The sequence below is a fragment of the Hemitrygon akajei genome, chromosome 20, assembly GCF_048418815.1.
Source record: "Hemitrygon akajei chromosome 20, sHemAka1.3, whole genome shotgun sequence".
Classification (NCBI taxonomy): domain Eukaryota; kingdom Metazoa; phylum Chordata; class Chondrichthyes; order Myliobatiformes; family Dasyatidae; genus Hemitrygon; species Hemitrygon akajei.
In genome coordinates, this window is record NC_133143.1 from 5,758,899 (window position 1) to 5,780,651 (window position 21,753).

Genomic DNA, 21,753 nt, shown 5'->3' on the forward strand with positions numbered 1-21,753 from the left:
GTCCTGTGCAGTAGCCCCCTCCCTCCCCCATCCCAGCCTGTCAGAATGCTCTTCACAGTACATGTGTAGACGTTTTTGAGTATTTTACTGCAGGTGACAAAAGAAATCTCTTCATAGTCCCAATGAGGTACAGCCACTGTCTTGCCTTCTTTATAGCTGCATTGATATGTTAGAACCAGTTAAGATCCTCAGAGATCTTGATACCCAGGAACTAGAAATTGCTCACTCTCTCTACTTCTGATCCTTCTATGAGGATTGGTTCATGTTCCTTCATCCTCCCTTTCTGAAGTCCACTATCAGCTCTTTCATCTGACTGACATCGCATGTGAGGTTATTGCTGCAACACCACTCAACCAGCTGAACGGACAGCGTTCTTCTGGGGCAAAGGTACAAAACATTCAAAAATAGCAAGCAGATATTTAAAAACAGCGAGTAACGTGACAGCAAATTTATAGATGCATTTGAGCTACGCCTAGCCACACATTCACAGGTATAGAGAGAGTACAGCAATGGGCTAAGCACACACTCCTGAGGTGTGCCAGTGTTAATCGTCAGTAAGGAGGAGATATTAGTATCAATCCACATAGATTGTGGTCTTCCAGTTAGGAAGTTGAAAATCCAATTGTAGAGGGAGGTCACAGGCCCAGGTTCTGTAGCTTATCGATCAGGACTATGGGAATAATGGTGTTAAATGCTGAGCTATAGTCAATGAACAGAATCCTAACATACAGAAGTGTTTGTATTGTCCAGATGATCTTTTTTTAATTAATTTTTAAAAAGTTTCTACGATACAACTACAAAAAAATCAACAAAATGGAGATTTATATAGTGCAAAACAGACGTGTCTAATTTATAATTCATAACAATAAGGAAAAAACACCCAAAATAAAATCATATAAAGTTAGTATCCTCCCCACCCTCCACTACAAAACTCCAGGCCAGCCATTACAATGCATAAAAGGAAAATTAATTGGAGCATTCGCCCCCACAGAGCTGTAAATATATATATATATATGTATATATATATAAAAGAAAATATAATTCCTACTACCAAAACTATTATGTAATTCACATAAAAAAACGTTAAACTTACAGGAAAAAAAGCTGAAAGTAAGGGATTATAGTACAAAAAAAGGAATAAACGTTATCTAAAGAGGAGTTATGAAAGTATTCAAGAAAAGGTCCCACACCTTATGAAACTTTATGTCCAAATTGAGAAGTGAGTAATGAATCTTTTCAAGGTCTGAACAGGACATAATATCATTAAGCCATTGAGCATGAGTGGGTGGGGCAACATCTCTCCACCTGAGGATAACTAAGTGTCTAGCCAAAAGAGAGGCAAAAGATAGTGTTCGACGTTTAGTCGGACTGAAATGCATGTCTGCCTCACCCAATGTGCCAAAAAGGGCAATCAGAAGATTAGGTTCTAAGTGGAAATTAAGAATATGGGATAAAGATAAAAAAATTTCTCTCCACAATTTCTCCAGACTAGGACAAGCTCAGTACATATGAATAAGAGAAGCCTTGGCCCCTTTACACTTGTCACAAATGGGACTAATGTCAGGATAAAACCGCAATAATTTAGTTTTAGACATATGAGCCCTATGTACAACCTTAAACTGTAAAAGGCAGTGGTGAACACATAAAGAGGTTGAGTTAACTGACTTAAGAATTGAATCCCAAACCGTATCAGACAAAGAAATATTTAAATCATGCTCCCAAGCAGTTCTAATTTTATCAAAGGGGGCACGCCTCAAGGTCACTAACTTATCACGAATAGAAGATATTAAGCCTTTACCCAGTGAATTAATACAAAGAAACAGGTCCACAACATTTTTCTAGGGCATGTCAGGAAAATTTGATATTGTGTGTGTAGGCCTCCATTAGTCTTGATAGACCATGGATTTGCACCTTGGAAAGTTTCCAGGGCGCAAGTCTGGGCAAGGTTTTTTTTTATGGAAGACCGGCAGCTGCCCAAGCTGCAAGTCTCCCCTCTCCAAGGGAAGGGCATTAGGACCCATACAGCTTGGCACCAGTGTCGTTGCAGAGCAATGTGTGGTTAAGTGCCTTGCTCAAGGACACACACGCAAGCCTCAGCCAAGGCTCGAACTATCAACATTCAGATAACTAAACGAACACCTTAACCACTTGACCATGCGCCAACACATTTGATATTAAAGGGTTAATGAAACGTCTAATTTGAAGATATCTAAAGAAATGAGTATAAGGTAGGTTAAACTTTACAGATAGTTGTTGAAAAGTTGTAAAACCATTATCCATGAAAAGATCTTCAAAGCACCTAATGCCCTTTCTGTACCAGTCATGAAACGTTAAGCCTTGCACAGAAGGTAGGAAAAGATGATTGTGTAAAATATGACTAGAAAGAGAGAAACCAAGAAGGCCATTAAGTTTTCTGAACTATATTCTCAGAGTATGTCCAATAAGAGGATTAACAAATAGTCTAGGCAAATGACAAGGAAGTGCGGATCCAAGAAGTGCAGAATTGGAGAGATCCTGACTAGAGTTCAACTCCATTGCCACCCATTTTGGGCAGTCAGACTGATTATAAAAAAAGAATCAAAAAGTAAGACAACGAATATTAGCTGCCCAATTATCTAAACAGAAGTTAGGTAAAGCCATACCGCCTTCCTTTTTAGATTTTTGAAGGTGAGCTTTATTAAGTCTAGAACGTTTGCCCTTCCATAGATAGGACGAAATAATAGAATCTAACAAATCAAATAAAAGTTTTAGAATTAAAAATTGGTAAAGACTGAAATAAGTATGAAAATTTAGGAAGGATATACATTTTAATAACACTAATTCGACCTACCAGAAACATGGACAAGGTTGACCACTGCGTCAAACTCTATTTTGTAGAATTTAAAAGATTAGTAAAATTTTCTCGAAAAAGATTCTTGAAATTCCTTGTTACTGTATGATTAACTACTTTAAAAGGAAGGTCATGAAATACTAATGCTTGTGCTTCTCTGTTGATTGGGAAGAGTTCGTTCTTTTGTAAATTAAGTTTGTAACCAGAAAGCTGGTTGAATTGATTAGGAAGTAAAAACATTGGTGATAAGGAAGTAAATGGATTTGATATAAAAAGTAAAAGATCATCGGCATAAAGAGAAACTTTGTGCTCAACACCTCCCCTCCAAATCCCCGTCAATTCAGGACAACTTCAAAACACAATTGCCAGTGGATCTATGGCCAAATCAAAAAGTAAGGGCAAAAAGGGCATCCTTGTTGGGTGCCATGTTTAAGGCTAAAAGACTGGGATTGCTGAGAGTTGGTCAAAACAGAAGCAGTGGGACATGAATATAACAATTTAATCCATGAAAACTTTGTCCAAAATCAAATTTTTCTAAAACCACAAAGAAGTAATTCCACTCCACATGATTGAACGCTTTCTCCGCATCAAGAGAAATGACACATTCAGGAGTCCCAATTGAGGGTGAATATAAGATATTAAATAGATGCCGTATATTAAAAATGGGGAAGTGATTTTTAATAAAACAAGTTTGATCTTCAGAAATAATAGAAGGTACAAGATTCTCCAATCTACGAGCCAAAACTTTAGTCAGAATTTTAACATCAACATTTAACAAAGAAATCGGCCTATATGAAGAACACTCTATTGGATCTTTACCTGTTTTGGCTAAAAGAACGATACATGCCTCGTTAAATGATGTTGGCAATGTACCATGTTTAAAGGAATCAGAACTAAGAATAATTGAGACGAAAGCAGTGAGGAAAATGATTTATAAAATTCTGCAGAAAACCCATCAGGTCCAGGAGATTTACCCGACTGCAGTGCAGAAGTGGCAGAGGATATTTCCTCTAGTAATAATGGCTCATTGAAATTTGCTTTAAAATCAGAAGAAAGTGAAGGAATATTTAAACTGTTTAAAAATGCTCAACAGAAATATTATCATTTAAAGATTCAGAGGTATAAAGCCAAGAATAATAATTCTTAAATGTATCATTAATTTCAGAATGATTTGAAGTAATGTTCCCACCTCCCAATCGAATTTTTGTAATTTATTGTTTAGCTTTAGAACATCTTAGTTGGTTGACTAAAATCTTGCTGGATTTATCACATTGAATGTAAAATCAGCTCTTGCTTTCAAGAAGTTGACGTTCAACTGTTTGAGTAGAAATAACGTCAAACTTAGTCTGAAGTTCTACTGACTTCTTGTACAGTTGGGGAATTTTGGTCTGGGCATATAGTTGGTCTGTTGCTTTAATCTGACTGATCAAATCTGATCACTCTGAATGGGTCTTTCTTTTCAGATTCGCAGTAGATGAAATTATTTGACCCCTCAAAGACACTTTTATAATATCCCAGACAACCTGGGATGAGATTTTGGATGACATGTTAGCATTCAAAAAAATGTTATCTGGTCCTTCATAAATTTTACAAAATCATTATCCGACAACAAAGTTGGATTAAAATGCCAATGTTTATTCATTTGAGGGAAACCAGGAAAATTTATAGACAGGGTAACTGGGGCATGATCTGAAATTGATATACTCTGATAATCATAAGAGCGAACAGATGGAATCAGCTGGTAGTAGATGTCTGGAGGTCGATGACCTGGGATGATCTGGGACTCTTGCTCTTTGTGATTTTTATAAATGTCTTGAATGAGGAAGTGGTAGGATAGGTTAATGAGTTTTCAGATGACTCGATGTTTGGTGGAGCTGAGAATAGTCTGGATGGTCTTTGCAGGTTGCAACTGATCATTGACAGGATGCAGAGCTCGGCTAAGAAGTGACAGGTGAGGTTCAAATAGAAAAGTGTAAAGAAATTCATTTTGAAATGTCGAATTTGAAGACGAATACAGGGTTAAAATGGTGAGATTCTTGCTAGTGTGGAGGAACAGAAGGATCTTGGGGTCCATGTCCATAGACCGCTCAAAGTTGGCAAACAATTTGTTATTGTGATGATAGATGTAGATACGTTACGGACTTTTGAGAAACTCTTAGATAGGCACATGGATGATAGAAAAATGGAGGGTTATGTAGGAGGGAAGTGTGAGATTGATCTTAGAGTAGGTTTAATTGTTGGCACAACACCAAGGCTGAAGGGCCTGTACTGCGCTGTAATGTTCTAGGTTCTCTTATGCATGGATTACAAAGTGATTAGCAGACAGGTGCATCAAGTGGTTAGGAAAGCAAACGTTGGTCTTTATGTCATGAAGGTAGGAGTCAAGAAATAGGAAAGTGGTCTTACAATTCTATAGGGTTTTGGTGAGGCCATACATGAAGCCCAGAGCACTGTTTCCATCCTGTTGTTTAAAGAGAGGCTGGATCTCTGGCAGTATTTATAATAAAGGTAGATAAATGTATGAACGATCAGGGAATTGAGGACTCTTTGGAACTGGTACAAAAGAGAAAATGAGCCCTGGGGCATTGTGGTTCATGCAATGATTTACAGTGCCAGCGATTAGCATTCAATTCCTACCACTCTCTGTTTTAAGTTTTCCCTCCAACCACATGGATTTCCTCCAGGTGCTTTGGTTTCCTCCTGCCACCAAAGATGTACGTGTTAGGGTTAGTAAGTTGTGGGCGTGCTATGATGGCACCAGAATGCATGGCAACAATTTTGGGCTGCCCTGTGATATCCTCGGACTCTGCTGGTCATTGATATTTCTCTGTATGTTTCGATGATTCAACGTACGTGACAAATAAAGCTAATCTTTAATCTTTATCTTTAGTTCAGCCGTGATACTGGGGTTAGGTTTACAGGCTCAGCTACCCTTCTCTTATTAGTCCTATAACTCCATGACTTTATGACAGATCACAGTGAAATGACTTGAAATGCATTGCCACTAGTTGTTGACCACAGTTGGCAGGAAATAACGACAAAGCTGCATCTGTGCTGCTGATGAATGGAGTTTTAGTGTGAAAGCAGGGGTTGTGCAACTAGCATGTGATGCAAAGGAAGTACATCTCGAATAAACCTCAGGTTGGTCGCTCAGTTTTATGCTGTGGTCCCTTACAATTTACACCAGAATTGTTCAGGATCAACTTCACTCTGGTTTGGCCTCAACATGGGACTGGTAGAGGTTACAGCCCAATGCTCATGTCCAGTAGAGGTTACAGCCCGATGGTCGCGTCCGGTGGAGGTTACAGCCCGATGGTCGCGTCCGGTAGAGATTACAGCCCGATGGTCGCGTCCGGTGGAGGTTACAGCCCGATGGTCGCGTCCGGTGGAGGGTTCAGCCCGATGGTCACGTCCGGTGGAGGGTACAGCCCGATGGTCGCGTCCGGTGGAGGTTACAGCCCGATGGTCGCGTCCGGTAGAGGTTACAGCCCGATGCTCGCGTCCGGTAGAGATTACAGCCCGATGCTCACGTGCGGTGGAGGGTACAGCCCGATGCTCGCGTCCGGTGGAGGTTACAGCCCGATGCTCGCGTGCGGTGGAGGGTACAGCCCGATGCTCGCGTCCGGTGGAGGTTACAGCCCGATGCTCGCGTCCGGTGGAGGGTACAGCCCGATGGTCACGTCCGGTAGAGGTTACAGCCCGATGGTCACGTCCGGTGGAGGGTACAGCCCGATGGTCGCGTCCGGTGGAGGTTACAGCCCGATGGTCGCGTCCGGTAGAGGTTACAGCCCGATGCTCGCGTCCGGTAGAGATTACAGCCCGATGCTCGTGTTCGGTAGAGGTTACAGCCCGATGCTCGTGTTCGGTAGAGGTTACAGCCCGATGGTCACGTTCGGTGGAGGGTACAGCCCGATGGTCACGTTCGGTGGAGGGTACAGCCCGATGCTCGCGTCCGGTAGAGATTACAGCCCGATGCTCGCGTTCAGTGGAGGTTACAGCCCGATGGTCACGTCCAGTGGAGGTTACAGCCCGATACTCACGTCCGGTGGAGGTTACAGCCCGATGGTCACGTCCAGTGGAGGTTACAGCCCGATTCTTTCCCATTCTGACATGTCAGTCCATTGCCTCTTGTGCCATGGTGTGGCTACCTTCAAGTTGGAGAGGCAACGTCTTATATTCCATCTGGGTATCCTCCAACCTGATGGCATGAATATCAATTCCTCCTTCTGGTAAACAAATGTCCCCCCTCCTCCTCTATTCCCTACACTGCCCTCTTCCTTCCCTTTCTCCTATGGTCCCCTCTCCCCTGCTATCAGATTAGTTTTTTGCCAGCCTTTGACCTTCTGCACCTACTTAGCTTCACCTATCATTTTCCAGATAGTCTCGGTCCCCTCCCCCAACATTTAGTTTTCTGGCATCTTCGCCCTTTCTTCTCATTCCAGAAAGAGTCAGAACCTGAAATATCAACTATCTATTCATTTCCATCGAGGCTGCCGAACCTTCTGTGCTTCAAAAGGGCAAGAATCATACCAGTGCCCAAGAACAGCAGGGTGACCACCATCCAGCAGCACCCACATCTATGGTGATGAAGTGCTTTGAGAGGTTGGTCATGGCCTGAAACAACTCCTGCCTCCACAGGAACCTGGACCCACTGCAATTTGCCTATCGTCACAATAGGTCAATGGCAGACACTATCTCAATGGCTCTTCACACAGCCTTAGATCACCTGGACAGGGACTTTCGGTAAGATGGCGATAGTTCAGTCGCTTAACACTATTGCTCCATTTCATTTCTTACCTCCGCACTCTTTACCTCCTTTTTTTCACTCCAGTCTGTTAAATTTTTTGCGCTCCTACCTGCCTGTGAATACGCCTGTCCGACAATGGTGACAAAGTTCCCCAAATCTGGGAAAAAAGAAGTCTCTACGACTGTGACTGTCTCCGGTTCCTCTGCCGAGATTATCTCCATTTTGGAACAGCACCGACAAGAGATTGTATCTGGACTTAAGTCTGAATATAAGTCTTCGTTCAGTTCGTTGGAGTCAAAATCAGATCAAATTAACGCCAGAGTGGAGGATCATGCCAAACGTCTCTCTCATCGCGAGTCAACTACCGAAGAATTAAAATGTCGTGTTCAGCAGCTGGAAGCCGTCTGTTCCAATCTGAGTGAGCATAACACCAAGTTAACATCCAAAGTAACTGATCTCGAAGGTCGGAGCAGACGTCATAATCTATGAGTCCTCGGTCTGCCGGAGGCTATCGAGAGTGGATCTCCTGTTGAACAGTTTTTCTTTACTCTGTGAGAATTTTGGGAAGGAAATTCTTTCGACCCCACCCGAGTTAGACAGAGCTCACCGTACATTTCTGGTCAAGCCTGAGTAGGGCTCTAGGCCACACCCGGTTATCCTGTGTTTTCATCGATATCAGGTGAGAAACCTTTTGATCATGGAAGCACATCGGAGAGGAAAATTGGATTTCAAGGGTCATTTTATCCATATTGTTGAGGATTATGCTCCTTAAGTTCTAAAGCTGTGCACTGAGAATGAAGAAGTTATGAAGGAGTTTTACAATCGTGGATTCAGGCCTTCTCTGCGTTATCCAGCCCATCTCCGAATAACTCTTAGTATTGGATTAAACAAATGGTTTAACTCAATTACAGAAGCTCAGAAATTTATAGAAAGTCTTCCTGCCATTTCAACTCCATCAGACTCGGTCCGATTATTTAAAATGGCTGATAAGTACTTCTTAAAATTTTTTTTTCTCTTTTTTTTTGTTTTCTTTTTAAATTACTGTTTTTTTCATAGTTCCTCGCAGGTAAGCTACTCTGGATTATTATTTTGAATTTAGTTTAATACTTTTTGTTGGAACTGTTTCTCTTTTCTTTATGTATAATTTTAATTCGTAGTGCATAAGTTCTCTGGTTTTTGAATTGTTAGTTATGAGCTTACGATGATGTTACAAAACTGGAAGCTGGTTTTTGGGTGTTTTTTTCTCTGAAGAGCTTGCTGCTGCTTTTTGGTAGCTTTCTCGTTCTGTGACTTGGGGGGGGGGGGAGGGGAGGGCTCTCTCGTGCCAACACCATACATTGAACCTTCAGTTATTCTTTGTTACTCAGGGCATTCTTTTGTTCTGATTCTCTTGTCTTAGCTCTTGCCCCAGAGCTGTTATCGGGATGTTTGATCTTGTTTATGCCTATTACCCTTTATGCTTTTTTAAATGACAATGTTTAGCCCGTTGAATTACTACAGCACTATAAAACTAGTTCCTAATAGTTATCCACGTGGTGATTGCTCATCGTGTCTGACGATGGCAGGAAAGCTGTGCGGGAGAGCTTTTAAAGTGGAAAAGCCGTTGCACTGGGGCAGCTCCACTCTCGATTGCGGAGGTCTGAGCCCAGCGGTACAAACTAGTGTCACATCTGGGGTCTTCCTTGCCTGCAGTGGATGATCATGATCTCTTCTGTGTCTTGTTATGCCCTTCACAGAGTGTTGCAAAGCCATCTTCCTGGCTGTTGGATCTCCTCTGCCCAGTCTGTTGGAGCTGACTTTGTGTGCTAGGACAGACATGTCCCTATCTCACCGAGGGACGAGGCCTGCAGCTGCCTTCAGCTGACTTAGACTGGCCACTGCACATGCTACTTGGAGCCGCTGGTGAGAGCTGAGTGTCCGGTAGGGACAGATACTCTTAAATGGACATGACAAGCCACTTCACCAGAGGTGCTACCCCTCCCTGGACACCACAAATGCCCAATATATAGGGGCTTGTTTTTTTGATTGACTGTAAATGAATACAGTCAGCACAGACCCCTAGTGAAGAAAATGGACTGCCTTCATACAATACTTTCGACAAGTATATCCTCCAAATCTTCATTTTCATTGTAACATTCAAGGTTATTGTAGATACTTTCAAATTCTTCATAGTTCCTAACTTGGTGAAGCAGTGAACTCATAGCATTTTCATTTCTGGCTGTTTCTGGCATTTGCAAATGTGAATGTTTGAAACGCAGTGAGCAAAACAGTTCCAAATTGTCTTACTGCTAATTTCTCACTAATTATCAGTAACAAAAATTACTGCCCTTTGTACACAAGCACATGCAACTGACTCTACTTAAAAACCCAGATTTTTCCTCTGCGTTTACCCCCAAAGCTGCAAGGCAGTAGATGTTTGAAATCAGAGTTTTCCTTCTCCTAGATGAACTGCCAACCGTGATTGATGAGCCCAATCTGCCAAAAATTAGGGTTTTTATGGTGCCAGCAACCCAGCCTTGCCCCCTCCTGGGGTAACCCAGGAGCTGGACTTGGTTGTCAGAGGATATTGGAGATGCACAGCATTTGGAGAATTTAATAGGTAGTGGGAGCTTATCCTCATGACTGCCCCCAGCTATAATAACATTAAGGAACCATTACACAACACCCAATCAAGAATTGCCTTTTCCCTAATAGGCTCAAACATAAGCTGTGTCAGCAATTGTTCCTGGCCCATTTAAATTCTGCCTCTTTTACACTAAGGAGGTGCCAATCAATATCAGGGGACATGAAGTCACCAAAGCCGATAGACAGTGTGATTATCCCTTCTTGTTATGTCTGGATCTGTGGACAATCCCTCCATGTCGTCCTCCCTTTCTGCCACTGCCATATTATCCCTGATCAGCAATACCTCCTGTTTTATCCTCCTCCCTGTTCCTTTTGAAAGATTTAAAGCCAGGAAGAGGAAGCAGCCAAGTCTGCAATGGCCACAACATAGTGATTTCTTGCACTGATCCATGCTCCAAGTTCATCATCCTTGTTTTTATACAGCTTGCATTAAAGTGAACACAGTTCAACCCATGCAGCTGATGCCATCTCCACTGCTTGTCCAGAGGGCTCTCCATGCCCTGCGACTCTGTTAACATAGTACCCCAGCTGAGCACTATCACACATTGTTGAACCATCAATTGCCTTACTGTGCTTCAGCTAATAAAGATGAGTATTTCATATCTTCTTCGCTACCCTATTTACCTGAACTGCCATCTTTATGGATGCCTGGACTTGTCCCTCCATTCCTTACCACTCTATAGGTCCATACCATTCACGGTGTGTGCTCTCGTCTTATTGGCTGTGCCAAAATATACCACATTACATTTCATTTGTCATTGCTCCATCTGTACCACTAATTCATCAATATAACCAAATACAATCTTACATTTTCATCAGTATTCTTGTTACAGTGAATTTGGTAAACACACCTCTTCCATTCAAATCCAAATGGTTACTTTATATAACAGATAGTATGGATCTCAGAATGGATGACATAGTGGTGTGGGGGATGGGGTGCTGCCCTCTCACAGTTCCAGAGACACAGGGTGCTGCCCTCTCACAGTTCCAGAGACACAGGGTGCTGCCCTCTCATAGTTCCAGAGACACAGGGTGCTGCCCTCTCACAGTTCCAGAGGCACAGGGTGCTGCCCTCTCACAGTTCCAGAGACACAGGGTGCTGCCTCTCACAGTTCCAGAGACACAGGGTGCTGCCCTCTCATAGTTCCAGAGACACAGGGTGCTGCCCTCTCACAGTTCCAGAGGCACAGGGTGCTGCCCTCTCACAGTTCCAGAGGCACAGTGTGCTCCCTCTCACAGTTCCAGAGACACAGGGTGCTGCCTCTCACAGTTCCAGAGACACAGGGTGCTGCCCTCTCACAGTTCCAGAGACACAGGGTGCTGCCCTCTCTCAGTTCCAGAGGCACAGGGTGCTGCCCTCTCACAGTTCCAGAGACACAGGGTGCTGCCCTCTCTCAGTTCCAGAGGCACAGGGTGCTGCCCTCTCACAGTTCCAGAGACACAGGGTGCTGCCCTCTCACAGTTCCAGAGACACAGGGTGCTGCCCTCTCACAGTTCCAGAGGCACAGGTGCTGCCTCTCACAGTTCCAGAGGCACAGGGTGCTGCCCTCTCACAGTTCCAGAGACACAGGGTGCTGCCCTCTCACAGTTCCAGAGACACAGGGTGCTGCCTCTCACAGTTCCAGAGGCACAGGGTGCTGCCCTCTCACAGTTCCAGAGGCACAGGGTGCTGCCCTCTCTCAGTTCCAGAGACACAGGGTGCTGCCCTCTCACAGTTCCAGAGACACAGGGTGCTGCCTCTCACAGTTCCAGAGCCACAGGGTGCTGCCCTCTCTCAGTTCCAGAGGCACAGGGTGCTGCCCTCTCACAGTTCTAGAGGCACAGGGTGCTGCCCTCTCTCAGTTCCAGAGGCACAGGGTGCTGCCTCTCACAGTTCCAGAGGCACAGGGTGCTGCCCTCTCACAGTTCCAGAGACACAGGGTGCTGCCCTCTCATAGTTCCAGAGACACAGGGTGCTGCCCTCTCTCAGTTCCAGAGGCACAGGGTGCTGCCCTCTCACAGTTCCAGAGGCACAGGGTGCTGCCCTCTCACAGTTCCAGAGACACAGGGTGCTGCCTCTCACAGTTCCAGAGACACAGGGTGCTGCCCTCTCTCAGTTCCAGAGGCACAGGGTGCTGCCCTCTCACAGTTCCAGAGACACAGGGTGCTGCCTCTCACAGTTCCAGAGACACAGGGTGCTGCCCTCTCACAGTTCCAGAGGCACAGGGTGCTGCCTCTCACAGTTCCAGAGACACAGGGTGCTGCCTCTCACAGTTCCAGAGACACAGGGTCGATCCTGACCACCAGTACTGTCCATTTGACCATGTGTATTTTTTCTGAGACCTCCAGTTCCTTCTCACATTCTAAAATACGCCCTAAATTGCCCCTCATGTGTGGGTGCATGGTAGAATGTGGTGGAAGTTGGTGGGAAAGTGGGGTGAATAACAGGATCTGTGCAGAGGTACTTGATGGACAGCATGAACCAGATGTGCTCAAATGCCTGACTCCACGCAGGAATGACAATCACAAAAAAATCCCCATCATCCTCCTCTGCCCCCTATTAACAAGCAACTCGGATTAAAGTTCCCAATTTGTCCTGTATCTCAAAGGTATATTAGCATATGGGCCAATGTCAAAGACCTTCCTGAGGTTCACGGACACTACACTAACCACACTGCAACTCTGGCACATTGTCATCCGTGCTCATTGTAAGAACAATTACCCATGACTATGAAGTAATTTCAATCAGCAACACACAGACAATCCTTTGGTGAAACACACTGACAGTTGGAAGCCTAAAATCAGAATGAAAAATGCTGTTAATAGGGGTACAGAGAAAACATTCTTTGGGTCTTATATCTGAACAATTCCAGTTTTGTTCTTTTTTCAAAATCAGTTTGCAAAGCTTTTGTTTTCTAAAGGTAGAAGACTGATGCTCTCTGACTTTCATGTGAGGGTGAGATAATTTTATAACTCACCCATAGATTTGACATCTCCTGGTGGCTTCCAAGAAAAGGTCGAGCGAAATCCTTGGTGGAAGTCTTGCTCTGGGAGTGTGCCAGTTCTGACTCAGAGTCAGTGAAGCCGCTCCCAGATTTCCTCCTCTTTATCACCTGCAACAAATGGAAGGAAATGCATTGTACCTCTCAATATATACACTGCAATGATAACCATAAAACTATAAGATATAGAAGTGGAATTAGGGCACTTGGCTCTACGAGTCTGCTCCACCATTTCATCATAGCTGTTCCATTTTGTCCCTCAGTCCCAACTTCCTGCCTTCTCACCAAATCCCTTTATACCCTAATTAATCAATAATCTATCAACGTCAGCCTTAAAAATACCCAATGACTTGGCCTCCACAGCCATCTGTGGCAATGAATTCCACAGTTTCACCACTCTCTGGCAAAAGGAGCTCATCCTTATCTTGTTCTAAAGGATGCCCCTATATTCATAGGCTTTGTCCTCTGGTCTTACACTCTCCCACCATAGGAAACATCCTCTCCACATCCACTCTGTGTCCTCTGGTCTTACACTCTCCCACCATAGGAAACATCCTCTCCACATCCACTCTGTGTCCTCTGGTCTTACACTCTCCCACCATAGGAAACATCCTCTCCACATCCACTCTGTGTCCTCTGGTCTTACACTCTCCCACCATAGGAAACATCCTCTCCACATCCACTCTATCTGTGTCCTCTGGTCTTACACTCTCCCACCATAGGAAACATCCTCTCCACATCCACTCTTTCTGTGTCCTCTGGTCTTACACTCTCCCACCATAGGAAACATCCTCTCCACATCCACTCTATTTGTGTCCTCTGGTCTTACACTCTCCCACCATAGGAAACATCCTCTCTACATCCACTCTGTGTCCTCTGGTCTTACACTCTCCCACCATAGGAAACATCCTCTCCACATCCACTCTGTGTCCTCTGGTCTTACACTCTCCCACCATAGGAAACATCCTCTCCACATCCACTCTGTGTCCTCTGGTCTTACACTCTCCCACCATAGGAAACATCCTCTCCACATCCACTCTATCTGTGTCCTCTGGTCTTACACTCTCCCACCATAGGAAACATCCTCTCCACATCCACTCTGTGTCCTCTGGTCTTACACTCTCCCACCATAGGAAACATCCTCTCCACATCCACTCTTTCTGTGTCCTCTGGTCCCAGACTCCCCCACTATAGGAAACATCCTCTTCACATCCACTCTATCTGTGCCGTCTGGTCCTAGACTTTCCCACTATAGGAAACATCCTCTCCACATCCACTCTATCTGTGTCGTCTGGTCCCAGACTCCCCCACTATAGGAAACATCCTCTCCACATCCACTCTATCTGTGACCTCTGGTCCTAGACTCCCCCACTATAGGGAACATCCTCTCCACATCCACTCTATCTGTGCCCTCTGGTCCCAGACTCCCCCACTATAGGAAACATCCTCTCCACATCCACTCTATCTGTGTCCTCTGGTACTAGACTCCCCCACTATAGGAAACATCCTCTCCACATCCACTCTATCTGTGTCCTCTGGTCCTAGACTCCCCCACTATAGGAAACATCCTCTCCACATCCACTCTATCTGTGTCGTCTGGTCCCAGACTCCCCCACTATAGGAAACATCCTCTCCACATCCACTCTATCTGTGCCCTCTGGTCCCAGACTCCCCCACAATAGGAAACATCCTCTCCACATCCACTCTATCTGTGCCCTCTGGTCCCAGACTCCCCCACTATAGGAAACATCCTCTCCACATCCACTCTATCTGTGTCCTCTGGTCCTAGACTCCCCGCACTATAGGAAACATCCTCTCCACATCCACTCTATCTGTGTCCTCTGGTCCTAGACTCCCCCACTATAGGAAACATCCTCTCCACATCCACTCTATCTGTGTCCTCTGGTCCTAGACTCCCCCACTATAGGAAACATCCTCTCCACATCCACTCTATCTGTGTCCTCTGGTCCTAGACTCCCCCACTATAGGAAACATCCTCTCCACATCCACTCTATCTGTGTCGTCTGGTCCCAGACTCCCCCACTATAGGAAACATCCTCTCCACATCCACTCTATCTGTGCCCTCTGGTCCCAGACTCCCCCACTATAGGAAACATCCTCTCCACATCCACTCTATCTGTGTCCTCTGGTCCTAGACTCCCCCCACTATAGGAAACATCCTCTCCACATCCACTCTATCTGTGTCCTCTGGTCCTAGACTCCCCCACTATAGGAAACATCCTCTCCACATCCACTCTATCTGTGTCCTCTGGTCCTAGACTCCCCCACTATAGGAAACATCCTCTCCACATCCACTCTATCTGTGTCGTCTGGTCCCAGACTCCCCCACTATAGGAAACATCCTCTCCACATCCACTCTATCTGTGACCTCTGGTCCTAGACTCCCCCACTATAGGGAACATCCTCTCCACATCCACTCTATCTGTGCCCTCCGGTCCCAGACTCCCCCACTATAGGAAACATCCTCTCCACATCCACTCTATCTGTGTCCTCTGGTCCTAGACTCCCCCCACTATAGGAAACATCCTCTCCACATCCACTCTATCTGTGTCCTCTGGTCCTAGACTCCCCCACTATAGGAAACATCCTCTCCACATCCACTCTATCTGTGTCGTCTGGTCCCAGACTCCCCCACTATAGGAAACATCCTCTCCACATCCACTCTATCTGTGACCTCTGGTCCTAGACTCCCCCACTATAGGGAACATCCTCTCCACATCCACTCTATCTGTGTCCTCTGGTCCTAGACTCCCCCCACTATAGGAAACATCCTCTCCACATCCACTCTATCTGTGTCCTCTGGTCCTAGACTCCCCCACTATAGGAAACATCCTCTCCACATCCACTCTATCTGTGTCGTCTGGTCCCAGACTCCCACACTATAGGAAACATCCTCTCCACATCCACTCTATCTGTGTCGTCTGGTCCCAGACTCCCCCACTATAGGAAACATCCTCTCCACATCCACTCTCTCTGTGACCTCTGGTCCTAGACTCCCCCACTATAGGGAACATCCTCTCCACATCCACTCTATCTGTGCCCTCTGGTCCCTGACTCCCCCACTACAGGAAACATCCTCTCCACATCCACTCTATTGAGGCCTTTCAACATTCAATAGGTTTCAATGAGGTCACCCCTTATTCTTCGAGATCCCAGTGAATACAGGCCCAGAACCATCAAACGCTCTTCATATGACAAGCCTTTCAATCCTGGAATCATTTTTGTAAAGTTCCTTTGAACCATTTTCAATGTCACCACATCCTTTCTTAAATAAAGGGCTGAAAATTGCACATGATACTTCAGGTGAGGCTTCACCAGTGTTTTATAAAGCCTTAACATTACATCCCGGCTTTTAGATTCTACACCTTTTGAAATGAATGCTAACATTGCATTTGACTTCCTCACCACGGACTCAACCTGCAAATTAACCACAAGGAATTCCAAGTCCCATTACATCTCAGTTTTTTGTATTTTCTCTCCAATTAGAAAATAGTCAACCCTTTCATTTCTTCGACCAAAGTGCATGGCAATACACTTCTGACACTGTATTTCATCTGCAACTTCTTTGCCCATTCTCTCAATCTGTCTAACTCCTTCTGTAGCCCCTCTACTTCATCAAAACTGCATGCCCCTCACCTATATTTGAATTGTCCACAAACTTTGCCACAAAGCCATCAATTCTGTCATCTAGGTCATTGACATATAACGTAAAAAGAAGTGGTTCCAACACAGATGTTTGTGGAACACTGCTAGTCATCAGCAGCCAACCAGAAAAGGCTTCCTTTATTACGAAAGGTTCAAAAAACTAGGTAATGATAGAGATCTAGCAGATCATAAGGCTAGCAGGATGGAGATTAAGAAGGAAATTAGGAGAGCCAGTAGGGGCCATGAGAAGGCCTTGGTGGACAGGACAAAAGAAAACCCCCAAGGCATTCTACAGGTATGTGAAAAACAAGAGGATAAGACGTGAGAGAATAGGACCAATCAAGTGTGACAGCGGAAAAGTGTGCATGGAACCGGAGGAAATAACAGAGATACTTAATGAGTACTTTGCTTCAGTATTCACTACAGAAAAGGATCGTGGTGATTATAGGGATGACTTACAGCGGACTGCAAAGCTTGAACATGTAGATATTAAGAAAGAGGATGTGCTGGAGCTTTTGGAAAGCATCAAGTTGGATAAGTCACTGGGACCAGATGAGATGTATCACAGGCTACTGTGGGAGGTGAGGGAGGAGATTGCTGAGCCTCTGGCAATGATCTTTGCATCATCAATGGGATGGGAGAGGTTCCAGAGGTTTGGAGGGTTGTGGATGTTGTTCCATTATTCAAGAAAGGGAGTAGAGATAGCTCTGGAAATTATAGACCATTGAGTCTTACTCCAGTGGATCATAAGTTGATGGAGAAGATCCTGAGAGGCAGGATTTATGAACATTTGGCGAGGCATAATATGATTAGGAATAGTCAGCATGGCTTTGTGAAAGGCGAGTCATGCATTATGAGCCTGACTGAATGTTTGAGGATGTGACTAAACACATTGACGAAGGTAGAGCAGTAGATGTAATGTATATGGATTTCAGCAAGGCATTTGATAAGGTGCCCCATGCAAGGCTTATTGAGAAAGTAAAGAAGCATGGGATCCAAGGGGGCATTGCTTTGTGGATCCAGAACTGGCTTGCTCACAGAAGGCAAAGAGTGGTTGTAGACGGGTCATGTTCTGCATGGAGGTTGGTGACCAGTGGTGTTCCTCAGGGATCTGTTCTGGGACCCTACTCTTTGTGATGGGTTAGTAAATTTGCTGATGACACAAAGGTTGGAGGTGTTGTGGATAGTGTGGAGGGCTGTCAGAGGTTACAGCGGGACATTGATAGGATGCAAAACTGGGCTGAGAAGTGGCAGATGGAGTTCAACCCAGATAAATGTGAGGTGGTTCATTTTGGTAGGTCAAATATGATGACAGAATATAGTATTAATGGTAAGACTCTTGGCAGTGTGGAGGATCAGAGAGATCTTGGGGTCTGAGTCCATAGGACACTCAAAGCTGCTGCTCTGTGAACTGGAAATATAAGGATGGAGTTAAAGGGAAAGTGAAAATAAGAAAAGTTAAAAAGGACAACAGAATCAATGGAGTAGAAAGCTCAAGAAGAGATCATACAGTATGGCCAAGTGAAATAGGAATTGATATGAAAGGAGAGGGGAGTAATGAATTTAAAGTATTATATATGAATGCACAAAGTATAAGGAATAAAGTAGATGAGCTTGAGGCTCAGTTGGAAATTGGCAAGTACGATGTTGTGGGAATAACAGAGACATGGCTTCAAGCGGACAGGACCTGGGAAATGAATATTCAAGGATATACATCTTATCGAAGGGACAGACTGACTGGTAGAGGGGGTGGCTCTGTTGGTGAGGAATGATATTCAGTCCCTTGTGAGGGGGGACATAGAATCTGGGGATGTAGAGTCAGTATGGATAGAACTGAGAAATTCTAAGGGTAGAATTTATGGGGGTTATCTACAGGCCCCCAAACAGCAGTCTGGATGTAGGGTGTAAGTTGAATGAAGAGTTAAAACTGGCATGTCGCAAAGGTAATGATACAGTTGTCATGGGGGATTTCAACATGCAGGTAGACTGGGAGAATCAGAATGGTACTGGACCCCAAGAAAGGGAGTTTGTGGAGTGCCTCCGAGATGGATTCTTAGAACAGCTTGTACTGGAGCCTACCAGGGAGAAGGCAATTCTAGATTTAGTGTTGTGCAATGAACCGGATTTGATCAGGGACCTCGAGATAAAGGAACCATTAGGAGGTAGTGACCATAATATGATATGTTTTAACCTACAATTTGAGAAGGAGAAGGGAAAATCGGATGTGTCAGTATTACAGTTGAACAAAGGGAACTATGGAGCTATGAGGGAGGAGCTGGCCAAAGTTCAATGGAACAATACCCTAGCAGGGAAGACAGTGGAACAAAAATGGCAGGTATTTCTGGGAATAATGCAGAAGGTGCAGGATCGGTTCATTCCAAAGAGGAAGAAAGATCCTAAGGGGAGTAAGGGGCGGCCATGGCTCCAAGGGAAGTAAAGGGCAGTATAAAAATAAAAGAGAAGAAGTATAACATAGCAAAGATGAGCGGGAAACCGAAGGACTGGGAAGCTTTTAAAGAGCAACAGAAGATAACAAAAAAGGCAATATGCCAAAAAAATGAGGTATGAAGGTAAACTAGCCAAGAATATAAAGGAGGATAGTAAAAGCTTCTTTAGGTATGTGAATAGCAAAAAAATAGTTAAGACCAAAATTGGGCCATTGAAGACAGAAACAGGTGAATTTATTACGGGGAGCAAGGAAATGGCAGATGAGTTGAACAGCTACTTTCAAACAATCTCCCAGATGTAATAGTGGCCAAAGGAACTAGGGTAAAGGATGAACTGAAGGAAATTTATATTAGGCAAGAAACAGTGTTGGATAGACTGTTGAGTCTGAAGGCTGATAAGTCCCTGGGACCTGATGGTCTGCATCCCAGGGTACTTAAAGAGGTGGCTCTAGAAATCGTGGACATATTGGTAATCATTTTCCAATGTTCTATAAATTCAGGAACAGTTCCTGCTGATTGGAGGGTGGCTAATGTTGTCCCACTTTTCAAGAAAGGAGGGAGAGAGAAAACAGGGAATTACAGACCGGTTAGCCTGACGTCAGTGGTGGGAAAGATGCTGGAGTCAATTATAAAAGAGGAAATTACGACACATTTGGATAGTAGTAGAAGGATCAGTCAGAGTCAGCATGGGTTTATGAAGGGAAAATCATGCTTGACTAATCTTCTGGAGTTTTTTGAGGATGTAACTATGAAAATGGACAAGGGAGAGCCAGTGGATGTAGTGTACCTGGACTTCCAGAAAGCTTTTGATAAAGTCCCACATAGGAGATTAGTGGGCAAAATTAGGGCACATGGTATTGGGGGCAGAGTACTGACATAGATTGAAAATTGGCTGGCTGACAGGAAACAAAGAGTAGTGATTAACGGGTCCCTTATGGAATGGCAGGCTGTGACCAGTGGGGTACCGCAAGGTTCGGTGCTGGGACCGCAGCTGTTTACAATATACATTAATGATTTAGATGAATGGATTAAATCTAAAGCTGGGTGGCAGTGTGAAATGTCAGGAGGATGTTATGAGAATGCAGGGTGACTTGGACAGGTTGGGTGAGTGGACAAATGTATGGCAGATGTAGCTTAATGTGGATAAATGTGAGGTTATCCACTTTGGTGGCAAGAACAGGAAGGCAGATTACTATCTAAATGGAGTCAAGTTAGGAAAAGGGGAAGTACAACGAGATCTAGGTGTTCTTGTACATCAGTCAATGAAAGCAAACATGCAGGTACAGCAGGCAGTGAAGAAAGCTAATGGCATGCTGGCTTTTATAACAAGAGGAATTGAGTATAGGAGTAAAGAGGTCCTTCTGCAGCTGTACAGGGCCCTGGTGAGACCCCACCTGGAGTATTGTGTGCAGTTTTGGTCTCCAAATTTGAGGAAGGACATTCTTGCTATTGAGGGAGTGCAGCATAGGTTCACAAGGTTAATTCCCGGAATGGCGGGACTGTCATATGTTGAAAGATTGGAGCGACTGGGCTTGTATACACTGGAATTTAGAAGGATGAGAGGGGATCTGATTGAAACATATAAGATTATTAAGGGATTGGACACGCTGGAGGCAGGAAGCATGTTCCCGCTGATGGGTGAGTCCAGAACTAGAGGCCACAGTTTAAGAATAAGGGGTAGGCCATTTAGAACAGAGATGCGGAAAAACTTTTTCACCCAGAGAGTGGTGGATATGTGGAATGCTGTGCCCCAGAAGGCAGTGGAGGCCAAGTCTCTGGATGCATTCAAGAGAGAGTTAGATAGAGCTCTTATAGATAGCGGGGTCAAGGGATATGGGGAGAGGGCAGGAACGGGGTACTGATTGTGTATGATCAGCCATGATCACAGTGAATGGCGGTGCTGGCTAGAAGGGCCGAATGGCCTACTCCTGCACCTACTGTCTATTGTCTATTGCCTCCCCAATCTCTTCAGCCACCTATTTCAGAATCCTGGGTTGCATACCATTTGTTCCAGATGACTTGCCTACTTTCAGACCTTTCAGTTTCCCAAGATCCTTCTCCCTAATAATGGCAACTTCACACATTTCTGTTCTTTGACACTCTTAAATTTCCAGCATACTACTCTTGTCTTCAACAGTGGAGATTGATGCAAAATACTTCTTCAGCTCATCTACCAGTTCCTTGTCCCCTAATACTACCTCTCCAGCATCAATTTCCAATGGTCTGATATCTACTCTTGCTTCTCCTTTACACTTTATGTCTCTGAAGAAACTTTTGGCATCCTCTTTAATATCATTGGCTAGCTTTCCCTCACATTATATCTTTTCCTTCTTATTGACTTTTTTGTTGCCTTCTGTTGGTTCCAATCCTCGAACTTCTCACTAACTTTTGCTCTGTTATATGACCTCTCTTTGGCTTTTATGTTGGCTTTGAGTTCTCTCACCAGCCACAGTTGTG

The 21,753-nt window shown here is 44.6% G+C and overlaps 1 protein-coding gene across 1 annotated transcript in view; it reads right to left on the reverse strand.

Annotated features, from left to right (window-relative positions):
* LOC140714004 (rab effector MyRIP-like) overlaps positions 1-21,753 on the reverse strand; it is a 706,896-nt gene that overhangs the window by 268,112 nt on the left and 417,031 nt on the right. Inside the window, exon 8 of the mRNA XM_073024678.1 lies at positions 13,160-13,294. Within this exon, the coding sequence (XP_072880779.1) occupies positions 13,160-13,294 (135 nt within the window). The remainder of the gene's footprint in view (positions 1-13,159; positions 13,295-21,753) is intronic.